Source organism: Manis pentadactyla, chromosome 6 (genome assembly GCF_030020395.1).
Source record: "Manis pentadactyla isolate mManPen7 chromosome 6, mManPen7.hap1, whole genome shotgun sequence".
NCBI classification, from domain to species: domain Eukaryota; kingdom Metazoa; phylum Chordata; class Mammalia; order Pholidota; family Manidae; genus Manis; species Manis pentadactyla.
The window spans coordinates 52,289,466-52,309,138 of NC_080024.1; the positions used below are offsets into that span (position 1 = coordinate 52,289,466).

Below are 19,673 nucleotides of genomic sequence, written 5' to 3' on the forward strand. Positions count from 1 at the left end.
TTAGCAATGTCTTTATCATTTATACTTTCAACCTCACATGGAAATCTCTGATTCTAGATACCATTTTCATGTTACAAAATTAATAGTCTTTATTAAATGTTTTGGATTTTAGAGGGCATGACTCCTAAAAAAAAATTGTGAGGAATATCTGAATCTGATTAAAAATATTTTCTTGCAAGTGTGTTTTTGTCATGATAAATGTTCTCTAAAATGAATATATGTCCTTAAAATCATTTTTTTTCAAAATATTGAAAAGTTTAAAAGAATGAAAATTAATACAAGAAACATATGACTATGATGAGTTAGCTGTTCTCATTCTATCTTCTAATCTTAACCATTGGACAGTTCACTTGCTCCTCCTTCACTTACTTTTGTCACTTATCTCCCCAAAAAACTCAGAATCATACTGATTGATCTCTTCCTTTCATGCCACACATCCAATCTACCAAGCACTCCTGCTGGATTGCCTTCAAAATAGATCAAATTTCTAACCATGTCTAATCCATTCCAGTGGTTTAGCCTCTAACATGTCTCCCCTGCATTAATTTAAGCATAGACAAACAAGTCTCTTGAGTTTACTCTTACTGCAACCCACCCCCATCCACATGGAGTCTAGTTTGAACAGTCAGAGTAATCCTTTTAAATCTAAATTGATCTTGCCACCTCTCCATGCACAACCCAGCAGTGACTCCCTGTTTCTTTCACAGTAATTAGCAAATGCCCTTAAAATGCTCTTAAGACCCTACATAATCTGGTTTCTCATTAATTTACTATCATATCTACATCAGCCTCTGCTAACCCTGCTCCAGGCACACCAGCTTCCTTGTTGTATTCAAATAAATAAGGCACATTCCCACTTTCTGACATTTGCTGTAGTTATTCCCTCTTCTAGAGTGTTCTTCCTTTAGACATCTGCTTGTCTGTTGTCTAAATCAATTTGTGCTGCTGTAACAAAAATACTATAGATTGGATGGATTATAAATAATAAAAATTTATTTTTCACAGTTCTAGGGGCTAGGAAGTCTGAGATCAAGGTCCCAGCAAATTTGGTGTCTGGTAAGAACCAGCTGTCTTGTTCATAGATGGCCATCTTCTCAATGTGTCTTCCAATGGTGGAACAAGTTCACTCTCTGCGGTCTCCTTTATAAGGGTGCTAATTCCACTCAAAGGCTCAACCTCCTAATATCATCATTAGGTTAGGATTTCAATGTGTGAATTTTAGGGGGACACAAACATTGAGTCCACTGCAACTATCTTACCACTCCCTCTGGTATTTCTTCAAATGTGCCCTTTAAATGAGATCTACTCTGACCACACTGTTAAATACCATAACCCTGCACTCAGAGTCCTCTTACCCTGACCCACCTGTAAGTTAGCACCTGTTAATAAACTTTTCAGTCTCATTATTCTGTCTGCCCTACCCCACTGGAATACAGGCTGCGTGAGGGCAGAGATTCTTGGTCTTACTTGCTGGCTGAGATCCTGAAAGCATCTAGAAAAGTGGATCTAGTGAAAAACTGAAAGTATGGAAGTCCAAATAATCCAGCTAATTACATGTTTTCTTTTTAACTAATGCTGTTGACTGTTCTAGGTATAAAAATGATGATTTTTCTCTTTTGTGTAAAATTTAAAACTCATATCCTAATATGTACATTTAACACTATTGTGAAGACGAAAATGTTTTAATCAACAGTCTTAACTATTCAGTGAGGGACTGCATGCTATAATAACATCTAGTTACAGAGAAATTTTGAAGAAAGGAAGAGAGGTCACATAGCCTTTTGCTGAAAAATAGTGATTCAGGATTAGCATATTTACTTAAAAACACATACCCATCATCATCTAGGTAAAGTAGGTAAGATTGTTTCTCTGTGTACACATATAGCTGATAAACTGCATCCTGTTTTATTTTTAACTCTTGAAATTCTGCACTTAGTGTCTAGTTTGCTATTTTTACACATAAAATTTTGCAGTGGAACAGTACAAATGAATCAAAACATAATATTTGTAAACAGTTATTTATTGTAGCTTAAACATTAATTAAAAACAAGATGTTTCACATACTGTATGACTCCACTTATTTGACATTCTCATTATGACAAAATGATAGAGATGAAAATACACAATTGTTGTCAGTGATGGTAATAAGGAGGAGGTCAGATGTGACTACAGATAGGCAGCCTGAAGAGGATCTATGTGAGGAATGCTTCTGTATTTTCATTGTTGTGGTGTTACAGGAATTTACACACATGATAAAATGGCACAGAACTATACACACACATACCAATGTCAATTTCCTTCTCTCCAATTATATTAGACTAATGTAAAATACAGTTATTGGAGGAAACAGGGTAAAGAGTTCATAGAGCTCTACATACTCTTCTTGTAATTTTTGTCAATCTACAACAATTTGTTTAATGCCCTTTAAAAAGGCTAAAATCTCAGCCCATTTCTTCATGTAGAATAGAGTGAAGAATAAGCTGGGGCAATAGGTGCACAAGACTAGATGCAATGATTAGAATGCAGTTTTGACAAAGCTCTTCCATGTTTATCATGAAATGGTTTATTAGCATATCTACCTCAATCAGAACATTATAACATGTAAGCAAAGGCAGATGTAATTAAGTTTCCCTTTTATGTATTTCCCACTAATAAAAATGTATGGGTATCCACAACATATATGGCTGCTTCAGGTAGGTATTCAAAGAGAAATACATAGCTAATTTGAGGTAATAATACGGCTCAGCATGCTAATAGTTCTCAGCAATGTATTATAAAAGATATACTTTGATCTATTTGGGCTTAAAAGTCACTAAAACTAAATTTTGATACAATTTCAACTGATCAGAAAACAAAGGTTTCATAATTCTCTTATGAAAGAATTCTTTTGAAGATATCAATGCCTAGAAAATTGATCAAATTATAAAAGTGTTATAGAACATAAAGCATTGGAGAAAGTTAATTTTCCTTTAGAACTTTATCTTCTTTACTTTACAGTTTTTAAAAATAAAATAACAGTATAATGATGTTTTATAAGTATAATAAAACTTGTTTAAAAACTTAAATGCAATTAAATGATATTCTCCAAGGTAATATTCTAATTAGTGACATAAAAATGATGGTTAGTATCACAGCCTAATTTTAAATAAAACTAAAGTTATTTTCTTTTTGCTATAATTTAAAATAATTGAGTTTTTCCTAGAAAAACATGGTTGAGATCAAAGTGCTCAGTTAATATTCATTTAACTTTAATTACTTACTCATATTTTTAAAAAACCAAAATCATATAAACAAAATACAGTATCTTTCCATATTTTACTGGGAAATAGAGGTGCTAACATCCCTGATGATTACATTTCAAAACAATACTCCCGGGTCCTTGAGGAAGAACTTTTTGGGTTAAATGACTCTTGAACAAAATCTTTTAAAAAATTTACATCTTAAGGGGCAAAGAAATAATTTATAATTACAAGTTTTCTGTACTAAATACTCTAAGATGTCTGAAGCCTAGAAGCAGGAAGAAGCCTGTTTAAAATTTGGTCAAGCTAGGGGAAACATTTCAGCCTTCTTCATTGACTCATGCTAAACAGAGCTGCTGATACAGTTCTGGAAGAATTGCTTTATGTGAAAATCACTACTTCTGGATTTTAATCTTAATACAAAATGAGGGTGTTAGACAAAATTACCTCTCAATTCCATTCCAATTGTACCATTCTACAGTCTGATTGTTTTAAGATCTGTTTATATTCTCTTAGATAAAGATGAAAGTGAATGGTAGGGAATGAATGAGTTATCACTGACTGCTCAGTTAGGTAAAAGCAAAGCTCAAAAGAGAAAAATATAAAAACAGAATTAAAATAGTAAAAAATAATCAATTATTTAAATTTAACAACAGTATTGTTACCCACACTGAGGTGCCCCTAATGCTACAGTCCAAAGAAACATTATTTTTTTATGAGAATAAAGGTGAATACATGGAGACAACTTGATTGTATTCTTTTTTCATTATTGAGCTATAATTGACATATAACACTGTGTAAGTTTAAGGCCTTCAACATCTTGATTTGGTATATTTATGGGTTGCAATATGATTACTACCATAGCATTAGCTAATACTTCTATCACATCACATAATTACCATTTCTTTTTTGGGGTGGGAATTAAGATCTAGTCTCTTAGCAACACTGAAGTTTATAGTACAGTATTGTTGACTATAATCATATGTCTGAATTGAATCTCTAGTACTTATCTACCACTTGCAAGTTTGTACCCTTAAACAGCATCTCCTTGATTCCCCCAGCCGCCTGCACCAATCTACTCTCTGTTTTTAGGAGTTTTGCTTTTTTAGATTCCATGTAAAAGTGATATCATACAATATGTGTCTTTCTCCCTCTGACCATATCTCACTTAGCATAACGCATTCAAAGTTTATCCATGTTGTAACAAATGGCAGGATTTCCTTCTTTCTCATGGCTGAGTAATATTCTTTGGTGTATATATTCCATATTTTCTTTGTCCATCCATTCACTGACAGACACTTAGGTTGTCCCTATATCTTGGTTATTATGAATGATAAAGCAATAAACATGGGAATGCATAAATCTCTTTGATATCCTGTTTTTTCCTTTGAAAATACAGCCAGAAGTAGAGTTGCTGGGTCATATAGTTGTTCTATTTTATATTTTTTGAGAAACTCCATACTGTTTTCCATATTGGCTATACTAATTCACATTCCTACCAATACTGTACAGGCCTCCTCTTGTATCAACATCCTCACCATCATGTATTTCTTGTTTTCTTGATGATAGCTCTTCTAACAGGTGTGAGGTGATATCTTACTGTGTTTTTGATTTGCATTTCCCAGGTAATTGGTGATGGTAAGTATCTTCTCATGTTCTTATTGACCACCTGGATGTCTTTTTGGAAAAATGTCTATTTAATGTTCATTTATTTGAAGATTTACTATTCTCAAAATCCATACTACCCAAAGTCATCTAAAGATGCAATGCAATGCCTTTCAAAAGTCCAATGCCATTTTTCACAGAAATAGAAAAATTTCTAAGATTTGCATAAAACCAAAAAAGACCCTGAATAGCCAAAGTAATTCTGAGAAAAGAAGAACAAAGCTGGAAGTCTCCCATTTCCTGATTTCAAACTACACTACAAAGTTAAAGTAGTTAAAATAGTATGATATTCTCATTAAAAACAGAAACAGACCAATAGAACAGAATAGAGAGCTCAGAAATAAATCCTCACATTTATGGCTAACTAATATTTGACAAGGGAACCAAGAACACTCATTGGGGGAAAGGATAGTCTTTTCAAGAAATGGCGCTGAGAAAACTAAATAACCACATGCAGCAAAATGAAATTGTATCCCCCACCTTTTACACCACTCACAAAAGTTAACTTGATATGGATTAAAGTCTTAAGACTTTATGATACCATAAAACAGCTAGAAGACAATAAAGGAAAGAAGCTCCTTGACATTGGTCTTGTAAAGAATTTTTTATGTATGATACCAAAAAGCACAAACAAGACCAAAAATCAACAAGGGGGTGACATCGAACTAAAAACTTCTGCACAGCAAAAAAAAGAAAAAGAAGAAATAAAAAAATGAAAAGGCAACATATGGAATGGGAGAAAATATTTGTAAACTATAGCTCAGATGAGGAGTTACTATCCCAAATATATAAAGAACTTATCCAATTCAATAACCACAATAACAAAAAAACACCCTGATTATAAAATTGATTAAGTTTATATTCTTTATGATGATCCTTTTCTATGAGAAGACCCTTTCTTTTTCCCTTTACGTCTTACCTGCCAGAGTCCCAAGTTTCACTCCGGAAAAAATATCTGCTACAATAATATATGTGAAATATTTTATTTCTTGGTTAATCAATAAAATTGTTTCCAAATTACTTAAACGATCATTAGCTAAATGTCTTTTCAAGAGTTTGTGCTCCTTCTAATTAAGTCCTGTTGGTATGGTCTCCAGACATGTTATTCACAATGTTTTCCTCAGGTTTTCTAAACATTTATTCAGATGCTAAGTTTATTTCAAATCTGAATGTCCTTTGAGAATCTTTACTTAACAATAAAAGCTAAGCATTTACTTTGGTTTCTGACAGATTCTCATATGAATAGGCAATACATTATTTTATTTTTTTCTTGCTTTAAACAAATTTCTATAGATTAATACCTTGTTCCTTTTCCTATGTTTTAACTTTGGTTCTTAGCAAAGAATAACAGAAAAGCTGAGAAATTAAAGGTTTGTATTCAAATTCAAATGTCAATTCAATTTCAAAGAGCTCAGAAAGATGCAACTGCTTTGAGAGATAAGGAATTAAGTGATAACATATGCTATCTATTAAAACTATCATTAAAATTTAAAAATGTTCAAGTCTAAATCCTGCAACATGATAAACTATTACCAAAAACTTAAAGTAAAAATTAATTCTTAAAAAAACTGATCATATGAACAATATGAATATATAGTAGACAGTTTCTGTGATGCCTTTCAGTCTACAAAGCTCAATTTACTTTATTTCAAGTTGTGTTCTATGATGTATTCCAACCATTTTCCAAAACTTTTGATCAGCATTATTAAAGAAAAAAGAAAAACTCTGTAAAAAGTCCCTTCTCTAAATCAGATAAAGCTAGAGCTATGCTATTAACTGGGAATGGATGTTCACATTCCAATTTACTCTGTTTTCCTCTGTGACAGTCTCATCCATGGAAGCCTTCAGAAACATTTGGTTGGTAAATCAGTGATGCATATCATAGTAGTGTTTGAAGCACTGTTCGCATAATAGTGTTATAATAATAACCCTAATAAATGATAATAAGTCACAGTATTATGTGATTATTCACAATTATTCTATAACAATTCATAATATACTGTAAGGCCATACACAATGGCCCCTAACTTTGGCATCTTTAGAGGATCTTGAGTCTTGCAAACATACAAAAAATTAGATGTATTAAAGACCATACAGAAATTTCTTGCTTCTGATCTGGTACTCAGAACTGGCATAACACTGCCTGTAATCCTAAACATTCTCTCTGTAATACCCTTCAGGGATGATCTGTGGATTATGGCTTTGCTGATATTGAAACAGACAATACAAGTTTAGGGAGAGATCATTTGAGCAGTGGAATAAAGTAATGAGGAGACAAATTAATTAACTTGTCAAATCCTTCTCAGCAAGAATATAAGAGTTTCTTGTATAACAAAGCATTATTTCTCAATAGTAAATATAATCTTTTTGTTTGCTTCTGTTCATGACTAAATTCGTAGTTCTGGATATAGTCACAAATTAACATGGTACTTGCAGGAGCTACATATGGTGTCTGAGGAAGATTCTGTAATATAACCCAATTTGAATCACTCATATTTGTATAAATGGAGATCTAAACATAATATGTGTGGAGTTCACTATATTTATATATATAAATATGCATGCATATATATATGTATATACAATAATTTATAATATGTACTATACTGACAAGTTAATGAACAATATTGGATACTGGATATTTTTATGCATTCACTAACATTTATTTAATTTCTCCCCAAATTAAAATCCACCTTTATTTAAATGTCTGATTTAAATTTAACATTACTTAAAATTTTTGTTTTGCTTTTTAATTTTAGTATGTAATATCAATATATAAGTAATGGGTGTTTTAAAATACAATAAAAATAGTTTTTGATATATATATCATTTTATTTTTCCTGTACTTTCTATTGTCTTCAGTTTGTTTTTGATGAAAATATATTCATATTTTACATATTTTAAATACAATTAAATTTTCTGCTGATATCTTTGATAATTAAGAATGAGTAAAAAGTCAAGGTTATTATAGAAACAGAAACACAAAAGCACAGTTTAGGAAAGAAAAGAGAGAGCAACAAAAGAAATTTTATTGCCATAAAAGCATATAAACCAACATCAAAGAATACAAACATTCAGTTATAAGACGAATAAGTTTTGGATCTAATATATATCATGATGACTATAGTTAATAATATTGTATTGTGTACTTGAAATTTGCTGGAAGTAGATCTTAAGTGTTCACAACACACACACACACACATACACACACAAATAATAACTAGGCAAGATGATGGATATTAATCAGCTTGCTTGTGGTAATCATTTGATAATGCATATGTGTATCAAAACACCACTTTGTACACCCTAAAAATATGCTATTTTAATTTGTCAGTTGTACCTCAGTAAAGTAGGGGGGAGGCATATAAGACAAAATAAAAATACAGAATGTATTTTTTTTAGACTTGATTCATGAGTTTTAAATATTCAGACAAATGGTAAATGGGCCCCCTTGATACTTTTGTCCTAGGTACTATACATGTTAAGGGCAACCCTGAATAGCTACATTTTTACATAATTATAATCATATGAAAAATATATGTTCTGTTCTGGATTTTCCTTTAAAAGATGGGATAGTTTCTGGTTGTGATCAAGCCAAGGAAGAGAGTTTATCAAGGAGAGTGATCACCCATGACCCATGATACCCAAGCCCAAACAAGATGGCCATTAAATCTAGCAACGTGGAAATTATTATTGACACTTAACAGGACTGTTTTGACCGAGTCGGGGTTAGAGGCTGAAAGCGTGGGCATAAGAGAGAGGGGATATAAAAGACTAGATACTTTGAATTTGTTTGAGTTTTCATTCAAAGGGCAGTAAATAAATAGGACAGTAGCTTGCCAAGTGATAGTGGTCAAATGAAGAAAAAAAGACATAGCGTGGTTGCATGCTCATGAGAAGGGCCCGTCAGAGCAGGAGAAACTGAGGCTGCAAAAGAGATGAGACAGGGGTCCTACTGCAAAATCCTACTTGCGCAGGGAAGGATTTGATTTTTATAGGGGCATTAATCCATGGAAACAGACAGGAAAGGTAAGTATATCTGAAATCTGGTGGATGGGCTGATGTACAAAGTCCTTTTCATTACTTTGGTGCAATAAGGAAGCAAGGTCATCACCTAATAGCAACAGAAGTAATTTTACCTTTTTCCTCAGTTTGTTGAGATGAGTAAATGAATTAGTATGTGTAGCAAACATAGAGCACAACTTGGCATACTGTCATCACCTACTAGGTGGTAACTACTAAACATCATAGCTATTAACCCCTTCATGTAATTTTGTCTGTTAATTTCACTGAACTCTTTTAAAATAGTCCAATCTTCCCAATTACCATTCAAGGACATGACACAAAAAAAAGCGTTAAAAATGAGAAGTGTTGCATGTGAGAGATCTCTCTATTGTGAATTATCAGGTGGGGTTTTTTTCATTTTGTACATTTCTTCCTACTCCTCCAACTTCTGTTTACTCTGGGTTTTTCCTTTGCTTCCCAGGCCTCCATCACCTCACTCTTCTCTAACCAGCCCCTCCCCCACACTGAAGTCCTATCTCTTCCTGAGCACAGATGTTAGTATACAGTGTAAGTACAAAGCATGTCACTGGGTTAAGTTTAAATGACCTAATAGAATTATCTTACAGTTAAAACCTATATATTCCAATGTTCAAACACACAATCGGTTTCTTGAGTTTTTTTAAGGTTAATTGAAATGTGAAGCCATCCTGATGTCCTCCCTCCCTTTGCTCTTATATATTTGTAGCACTGTAAAGAACATTACCCATCTAAATCTTGCTGCCTTTAATAAAAATGAAATTATGCCACACTTAATCAAAGAGTTTTATAAACAGGATCTTCCTGGTGATGGAGATGAAGGAACTAGTAGGTTACCAACATTAGCTGCTCCACTTTTCCTCTCATAGGAGGTAATGACTGCAGTGGCCATGATCCTGAAGCATCCTAGCAGGACCCCATAGGTTGAGTAAAAAGCCTTTGCAGGTGTGTAATCAGCATTTTGCTTCCATGCTTCACTATCTCAGCGGGGAGACTATCAAGTGAGTGGATTTGTCATTAATCATGACTGGTGCAGAGATGCTGACTCTGAATTTAATATACATATTTTTCCAACCTGACATTTAATTTTAAATAAAACGAGAAATTAATATTCTTAAAGAATATTTTATTTCCCATTATTTTACATATAATGTCAATATCCCTTTGTATCAAAGTGAATGGGAGGGAAGCTGCCTATGTATTTTAATAATTATCTCTTTAGAGTAGTCTACATGATTTTATTTCACAGGATAGAAAACATTTCCTTTCATGTGAGTTAAAGAGTTTAGAATAATTTTACTTTTGTAGTAATATTCATACACTTACTAAATTATATTGTTGCCAATAAATATATACTTTCTATTTTATAATTACAAATGTCTTAGGTTTTTTTTCACATTCTTAAAATGTTATTAAAATTCTTATCATACGGTTTTACTTAACGTTCTGTGCTACTTCTAACTTAAAGTGTGCTCATTCAAACTTCTGACACTTGAGACCATTTAAATCTACCTCTTGCCTGAACTTGTTGCTTCCCATTCGCATCAAGATGCATCTAAACTAAGTGAGAGTCTGAACCTGTTACTGGCTATTGGCCTGAATCACTTTAATTTTTCTACTTAGGTTGTCACTACCTAAGCACAGGCAAGCTGAAACAGCAGGTTCTTTCAGATTTGACTCCCTGCAGGTTTTTGTTACACTGAATGAAAATCTTAGGAAAAGGAGGTAGTTGATCTTGCTGATAAGGTTCCCACAATACCTTATTCTCCAAACAGAGATAAATGATCATGTCTTTAGCATTTATTCCTTTTGTAACTTCATCTCTAATTATTTCATTCTATGTGGAGTCACCAGTATTGGTTCTTGTTTCTTTGTCTGCTTTTAATGTGTGTGCTGTATATGCTTTTTAACTTAGAATCGGTAACTATCTTGTACTAACTTGAAACCATCTTGCTCCAAATTAAAATTTCCACTAAGCCAGTTTCTAATGTTATCACCATCTGATGCACCTAGATCCAATGAAAAGGTTCCGAAGGTCTAGGAAAAAACTTTTGATATAAAATCTGATTATAGTTTGAAATGTTAAAATAAAAACAGCTAATATAAAATTTTATGTGAATTTCTGATGAAGACATTTTTAATGTAAAAAATAGATGCTATAGTATTTTTTAAAATATTTCTTTCTCTTACCACTTGTATTACACTGCTTATCTGTTCATCTCTCTCTCTAGATGGTCTCTGATTTAGGACATCCGTACCAGAGGAATACTTTTACAAGTAGAGACACATTAAGGATCTTCATTAGTCTGCCAGGGCTGCCAGAACAAAATACCATATACTGAGTGGCCTGAACAATAGAAACTTGTTTTCTCACAGTTCTGGAGGCTGGAAGTCCATGATCAAGGTGCCAGCTTGTTTAGAAGGGGCTTGGGCTTCTCTACTTGGCTTGCAGATGGACTTTCCTCTATGCACACAAACTGCTGGAGTCTCTTCCTCTTCCTGTAAGGACACCGGTCTGATCGGATTAGAACCCCTTCCGTATCTTCTGTCTTCAATTATCCTTAATTATCTCCCTGAAGGCCCTATGTCTAATGTCTACATACAGTCAGACTGGAGGTTAGGGCTTCAGCCTATACATTTTGGGGGAACAAAATCTAGTCTGTAACTGATTATATCAGACTGAGAAATTAAATGGACAAAATAACAGGGTTCCTGAGGGTAGTTTATTTAAGGGGACACTTGAAACGGTTAATGGCACACTGCCTCTAAAATATAAGATACCTGCTTTTGAAATTTATACATTTTCCTTTTGATTGTGCTACTGTCCTAAAAATCGTAAAAGAAACAGAACCACAGCAAAATGAATTGTGGGAGAAGGAAACTTAAAAAGAAAAGAAAAAAACTAAATAGAAGTGAAAATATTTTTGAAAGTCATATTTTTTCAAGAATAGAAAATTTTAAGATGCAGTTCTAAATTGTATTTTAATTTATAAGACTGTGATAAAATACAAATGTGCTTTGGCTTATGTAATTGTCTATTATATATATATATAGATGAATCTCTTTATATACTAAGCACTCCATTTGGCATCACTACTTACATTGAGGAAAAAGTTAATTTTTTTAAGGTAGTATCAAAAGTCCAGAAATAGTAAAAATAAAATCATCAGGTCAATAAAATAGTAATTAGTAAGAGTTTATTGTACACATAAAAACAGTTCTCAAACTGGGAGCGTTCAAATCCAAAACTGACCTGAACTAATATATAATATGATACCATACGATGGGCTTATAAAGTGAAATTCAGGAAGTAGTTTAATCTTTACAATGATTGTTTATTACAGTGGAGGTTTCCAGAAGGCATGGGTTGGTTAAAAATTATCTTATGCCATTTTTAAGAAGATGACTTCGTTTATGATTATCAGAGGCATTCACAGGAAAAAAAGAAATCTAAGTTTCACTTGGTCTTATGAAATAAGCTATAATCAGTTTTGCTTACATGTTTAAATGGTTTGCTTGGAGGATTTTCAAGCCTGGTCTTTATTTTATTTTATTTTTTAACAATGGCAAGTATGCTAAAGCAATTAAACTGTAGGCACTTGAAAAAGGAGATGGAGATATGAAAAACATATTAGTAAATCATTATTTTTATTTTATCATGGGAAATCAAGTCTTTCTTTCTGGACTCATCTCAAGCAAACTTATATTACCAAGCTCTGTCATAAGTTTTGATGGCTACTGAGAGAAATATAAGAGAACAAATGACAAGGTATTATCAGATTATAAGTGAAATACAGTAATTTTCTTCAAATGGTGGTCAGCCATGTAACCATGATCTTCAACCCCACTTTTGTTCTTGGAAAAGAGTGGTGTGCTTAAGTAAGTCTTTGATTAAAGAGTAGCTTTGATACCTGTCCATAAAATATCTTTTAAATCAAAATAATTAATCAAATATTTCGTTAGATAAAGGAAATATGTAAGCTGACAAACTTCTAGACAAGGCTAACAGTTGTTTTTCAGTGAGTCTTAAATATATGTTTTCCATATATGCTATTCACTGTAAAAATGAGTAACACATTTTGAAAAATAGGACTATGTCTCATTAGCTATGTTACATATAAGATAGTTACATAGCTTGAGGTACAGCAGAATGCTCTTAATGCAAAGTTAGTTGGTGAAGCCAGACAGAAGCAAGTATTTTATATATTCAAATTTAATATTATAATTGTCTTAAATATAAAGTAAAATGTTCATAGGTTTAAGTATAAGCCTTATAAAGTAATTCTTTTGCACATTAAGATTTGAGGGCCAATGAACAACAGTAAGAAGTAACAAAGGAAAAGTCAATGTACAAGTGTATTAGTTTGCTAGGGATGCCATAACAAAACAACAGAAATTTATTTTTTCACAGTTTGGTGGCTAGAAGTTCAAAATGAAAGTGGTGGAAGGTTTCACTTCTTCGGCTTCTCTCTAGAGGACCTCTTCCTTGTGTCTTTATTTGGTCTTTCCTCTGTGTGCTCACAACTTTGACATCTCTCTATGTTCAAATTTCCTCTTCTCCTAGATCACCAGTCAGAGCTAAGTAGGGCCCACTCTAACAGACTCATTTAGCTTCAGTACTTCTTTAAAGACCCTATCTCCAGATACAGTTCCATTGTGAGGTATGGGGAATTAGGACTTCAATTTCTGAATTCTGGGAGGACATAATTCAGTACATAACAGTGTGTGTCCAGACATTCAAAATATTCTGCTTTTAAAGAACTGTCAAAATCTAAGTGGCAAATGTGTGTGTATATATGTGTCTTGGGGGGAATGATATGAAGTGGCTGAGAAGTAAGAGAATTCTAAAATCTTCCTGATTGCCTGCAGATTTAATCCATTCTCTTTTAATGATAAGTCTCTATAACTTCAATACATGTTAAGTGATATGTTTGCTGTGCAAATTAAGAGAATAAATGTGAAAATCATTACAGTGCCTAGAATACAAGTGCTGAATAAGTGTTTAATGATTTGAATCAATATAAACTTTGCTTCATCAGACTCATATACACTTTGATAGCATTGAACAACTTGGCTACCTGCTCGCTCTATAATGCTTAAAAACATTTTTTTAAAAAAATAATCATAGATTCACAGGAAATTACAAAAATAGCTCAGAGAAGCCCCACATATCTGTTCCCAGTTTCCCTCAGTGATAACATCTTACATAACTATAATGCAATATCAAAATCAGGAAATTAATATAATTCGCAGATCTTTTTCAGCTTTCACCATGTACACGTGTATTCATTTGTGTGTGTTCGTAAATGTATTCTGTACAATTCATGACATACATATGTTTGTGTAACCACCACCATAATCAAGGCACAGAACTATTACATGAACAGAAAAATCCCACTTGCTATTTTTTCCCAGTTCTTTACCCAGGTAATATCTATACAACCTTCAAGATGCATCATAATCACTATTATTTTGGAAACCTTCCTTGATGCTCCCAGGTATTAATTTCTTTGTGTTCCCAGAGCTCCCTGTTTATGTTGTTTCAGAAATCTTACTACATTGCATTCTAGTTACTGTAAAAATGTATATCTTACCTATTAGACTAATTGAAAACTCTTTGAAGCTAGAAGAGAGTCTTTTTAAGTAATGTATATTGAATGGATGCCTACTGGGATAATGAAATTTGCCAAAGATGCCTATGATAATCATACCTTGTTTAAATAGTAATTTACTGAACCTACAACTCTAAAATACTACTTCTGTGCTGAAAGTAAGTAGATCGACTCTTCAATGTACACACACTTTGGGCTCAATTTTTACACAAATTTATTATGAGAGCTTGTACAAATAAGAACAAAAAGAAGTGATTCAAAATATAACTGCTGATAGCATGGTCTAGTTTTGCTGCTGAAGATACCATAATCATTTTAATTACTATACAGAGAGTCATTTTTCAGTAAAGAGAACTACAAATTACTTAAGTGGCCATGGTGTTCATCAGCCAGTAAACCTGGTGAGTGGGTGACTATTCTAAAATTCCTAATAGTTAAGCCAACCACTAGTTAGAAATTATAGTTTCCTAGAGGTGTTTACACAGTAATCCAGCATAAATTTAATTGCAATACCACTGCCCTAGGATAACTCCAAACAACCTATAAACTTTACATATTTTATTTTACCTATAAAAAGATGCACAAGAAGAAATTTAATTCAGTCATCATTTCAACTTACTTGTGAATATAGACACATTGTCACCTGATTCCAATGTTGACTCATTCCCTGTCTTGCAAATATTTGAAAGGATGGATTTGTATAGTTGCATTTTTAAGTTTACCTGATATTTTGTAGGCAATTTTACCTAAAACAGCTTTAAACAGATGACCAAAATCAGAAATATCAGAATACATTTAGTTGTTGAAATCATATTTTAAAATGAAATTTATTACTTTTAATTTCAAGTTACCACTGCAGTTCAGTCTTAATACTTCTGGAAAAATATACTTAGTAGACGTTCTCTTATTTTGCTCAGAACACTGGCTTGGACAATACGAAAATAAAGATACTTTAAGGAAAGAAAAAAATAAAATTTTATTTCCCTGAGGCCTTTAATTTTAATCTTTCACTCAAGAAATATTTAATAATATATGAAAAATTTGCTAGTTTTGGGTATTGGAATTACTTGCTTAAAAGCATACTTCTTTCCCCCAAGTACATCACTCTCTTCTGGAGAGAACTATTAGAGGCCTCTGCAAAAATAATTTCAAACCAATGTGTGCAGAGTTAATTGGGATACTTGTACAATGTGCAATGTCATAAATTTTACTTCTACAAATGTTATCAGCATTCCAATTCATTGGCACTACATTTGTTTTAACTCATTATCTTTAAGACAAATGTGCATCTTGAAAAATGAGAAATATGTATTTTAGATTTATCCAAATATTTACCATTTCTGTTCTTTTTATTTCTATAGGTATCTACAATTTTCCATATGTTGTCAATTTCCTTCTGACTAAAGAACACTTGTTAGTATTTCTTACAATGCAGGTTTACTCATAAAAAATTCTTTCATCACAAAATTAAAAAATAATAAATTAAAAAGCAAAATAACAATAAATCTATAAGCAGTTTTATAATTTTTACTATGTGCATGGAAACTTTTTTTTTATTGTGGCAAAAACATGAAATCTACCTTCTCAAGAAAAATTTAAGTGTATAGTACAGTATGGTTTACTGTAAGTATAATGTTGTACAGAAGATCACTGGAGCTTTTTCATCCTGTGAGACTGAAAGTCTATACCTATTGATAAGCAACACCATATATCCCCCTCCTTCTAGCTCCTGGCAACCACCTTTTTACTCTCTATTTTATGAGTTTGATAACTCCAGAAACATTATGTAAGTGTTTCTCCTTCTGTGACTAGCTAGTGTAATGTCTTCAAGGTTCATCCATGTTGCAACATATGACAGAACTTCCTTCTCTTTTTATGGCTGAATAATATTTCACTGTATGAATATACCACATTTTAAAAATCCATTTATCTGCTGATGAACATTTAGATTGTCTCCGCATCTTAGCTATTATGAGTAACACTACAATGAACAAGAGAGTGCAATTATCTCTTTGATATACAGATTTTAATTCTTTTGGATAAATACCCAGACATGGGATTGCTGCATCATATAGTAGTTCTATCATTAATTTCTTGAGTAACCGTCATTCTAGTTTCCATAATAGCTGCACTATTTTGCATTCTCACCAATAGTGTAGAAGGATTCTAACGTTTCCACATGTACATTGTATGACTTCTTTGGAAATGCCTATGCATGTCCTTAGACTAATTTTTAATTAGGTTATTTATTTTTTTACTATTGAGTTGTAGGAGTTCTTTATATATTTGGATATTAACCCCTTATCTGATAATGGTTTACAGATAGTAAGAGATTTTTAAGGAATCTTTTTTTAAAACTGTAGATTCAGTTTGGACATCAGATAAGAATTTTGAGATTTTAACTTTTCATTCTTTCCCCTTCAGAAGTAAACACTGAATTAATTAAGAGTCAAGCTACCATCCTGAGCACTACCATCAGTGTCATACAGTTTCAGCTGACTGTAGGCCAAAAATTCACTAGCCAGTTTGCTTCTATACCCATGTGCTGGTAATGTTTCACCACAGAAGAAGAAAACAAGAGTACCTTAACTTCAGCTCCATCTTATCACACACTGAGGCTTATATAGTTTCCTAAGGACCTATGGCCTAAACTCATTATGCTGTACTCTTGTATCAATAAGATTCTTTGAACCCAAGTAACCAATGTATGTGCTAATGAGCAAGACCTTTTAAAGGAAATCACTTGAAAGAATATTGTGATGTTCATAAACCAAAAGAGAAGCTTAACAATCAGGCCCAGAAACAACAGGAGACCAATAATCTCTGGGTATCTATTTTACCATAGAAAATACTCTTCTAATTTGATTCATTCAGTTGAGTATTTTAGTATTTGATAATTTGGAAGTGATAATAGATTTTTTTTTACAGTAATGTAGGGACACAAAGAGAAGGAAGCATCTACAAGAAAATGAGAGAGGCCTTGGAAGAAATCAACTCTGCTAGCACCTTGGTCTTGAACATCCAGCCTCCAGAAGTGTGAGAAAACAGATTTCTGTGGTATAAGCCACCAGCCTGTGGCATTTTGGTACAGCAGCTCTAGATGACTAATACACTTAGTCACACCTTTTTCTAGTCCCACTGAACGTTTCATACCAGGTTTACCCAACATACACACACCACAAAGGATTTCATAATCAAATCAGTTTGCGAAACCCTTGATTAAATAGGTTCAAATAACCATCTTAACTACAAGATTCCCACACCTGTCATATGCTAATATGTATTATGAATCTGAAGTGAGGGCTATTCAATGCAATGTTTTCCAATTTACTAGATCCTGATGTGTTTTTCTTTTACTTTTTCATATTTTTAATTGTCATTTTTTTTTATTTGTTTGAGGAATATATAATGGGAATGCTATTGGCAATACTGCTCTATGTAATTTAAATTAACTTATGACATTTCATTGTAAGAACCAGTGTTTATCCTTTTTATTGTCCCAAAAAATATTTAGTCGTTAAGTCCTTGTAGTTGTCAGAGTTCTCCAGAGAAAGAGAACACACGCGCGCACACACACACACACATATGTGGAGAGAGAAAGAGTGTGTGTGTGTGTGTGTGTCTGGAGGTTGTCTAGAGGCTAATTCTTTCGTATTCAGTCTTTTATCTTAAGGCCTTCAACTGACCTGATAAAGTCAACCACATTATGGGAGGTAATCTGCTATATTTAAAGTCAATCAGTTAAAATATTAATCACATCTAAAAAAGTATCTACACAGCAACACCTAGACTGCTGTTTGACTAGAAACTGGGTGCCAAGGCCCAGCCAAGCTGACACACAAAACTAACCATCACAGGCCCCAAAACACCTGTCCTTTGATTTGCATTAATATTTTACCCCTTGTAAAAATCACAGTCCTCAGGCTTACATTTCCATCCCTTCCCTGATATTTGAGTGACATCACGTATATCTTGGTGGAGCTGCTTAAACCGCATTAAAAAGCTCTGCACAGCTGCCGGGGGTTTCCTTGCGGCCCGTCGGCAAGTGCGGCTGGAGGAGGGAACCGCCGCTCCTCCCCCTGCCTACAGTCCGCTCGGGGCGCCGATGCTGATGTACACTGAGGGTCACATAGCAGCTCATGCTGTGTCCCGCTAACATTTTAGCAATCTGTGTTTCTCTCACTGTCCTTTTCTGTAACTATTGTTCTTTAAATTCTTTCTTTCTGGTTCTCACAGCTCTCACACTTTTCTGATCTATATCTTCTAAGTAAGTCTCTTCTGGTAGAATTCCAGAGTTTCCCATTTTAATTTGTCCCCCCTGCATTCCTCCAAAAACGGGATATAATGCAATTTGCTCATTGGTGACCTTAATTTTTTAGTTGGTCACTCCATTATTCTTTTTATTGGACTGTTTAATGCCCACTTTTAGGATGTCAGATTTGTTAGGAGACACATCAGTTAGTAAAACCCAAATTGTATGTTGATCATAGTTAATAAATCCCCATGTCAGGAAGAGGTGTCCCTGAGGACTGTGCTGGAAGGGAATCCATGCATGGAAGTGATAGTAAAATATGAGGACAGACAGCTCAGTGCAGGAACCCTTAAGAGAAACCTTATCAGTATTACAAAATAAAAGCACAATATAAAATGTATTATTTCTTACTATAAGAAGCAGTCCCATTTAATTTATAGACCTTTCTATATTTAACTTTTCTCATGGCTGTACTTAATTATTAACTATTCTGAAACCTACATCTCTCCTGTCCTAGGCCTAAAAAGTAATTTCACCCTGTACTTCAGAGATCAGGCCATCAACATGAGATAGCTTTTCTACTCTGTCTCTTTATCTCAATATGTGTGCTCCCATTCTTATGTATGGTCTCAAGGAAAATGTCACTGCTGTCCTCTGACACTAAACTGCTTGGTAGTCAGCAAATATTTTTTGATTGGATAAATGGATATTTTTGATTTTTAAAAATATATACGATCTCATATGAAATACTATTTCATTCTTTTAAATAAAGCATTTTAATTGTGGTAAAATACACACAACAAAATTTACCATCTTCACAACTTTTAAATGTACAGTTCATTGATAGTAAATACATTCACATTA

At 33.1% G+C, this 19,673-nt stretch overlaps 1 protein-coding gene across 1 annotated transcript in view; it reads left to right on the forward strand.

Moving 5' to 3' along the window:
• LOC130684177 (uncharacterized) overlaps nt 1–18,713 on the forward strand; it is a 43,758-nt gene extending 25,045 nt beyond the window's left edge. The window contains 2 exon segments of the mRNA XM_057504325.1: nt 16,982–17,105; nt 18,539–18,713. Of these exon segments, the coding sequence (XP_057360308.1) occupies nt 16,982–17,105; nt 18,539–18,713 (299 nt within the window).
• The last annotated feature ends 960 nt before the right edge of the window (nt 18,714–19,673 follow it).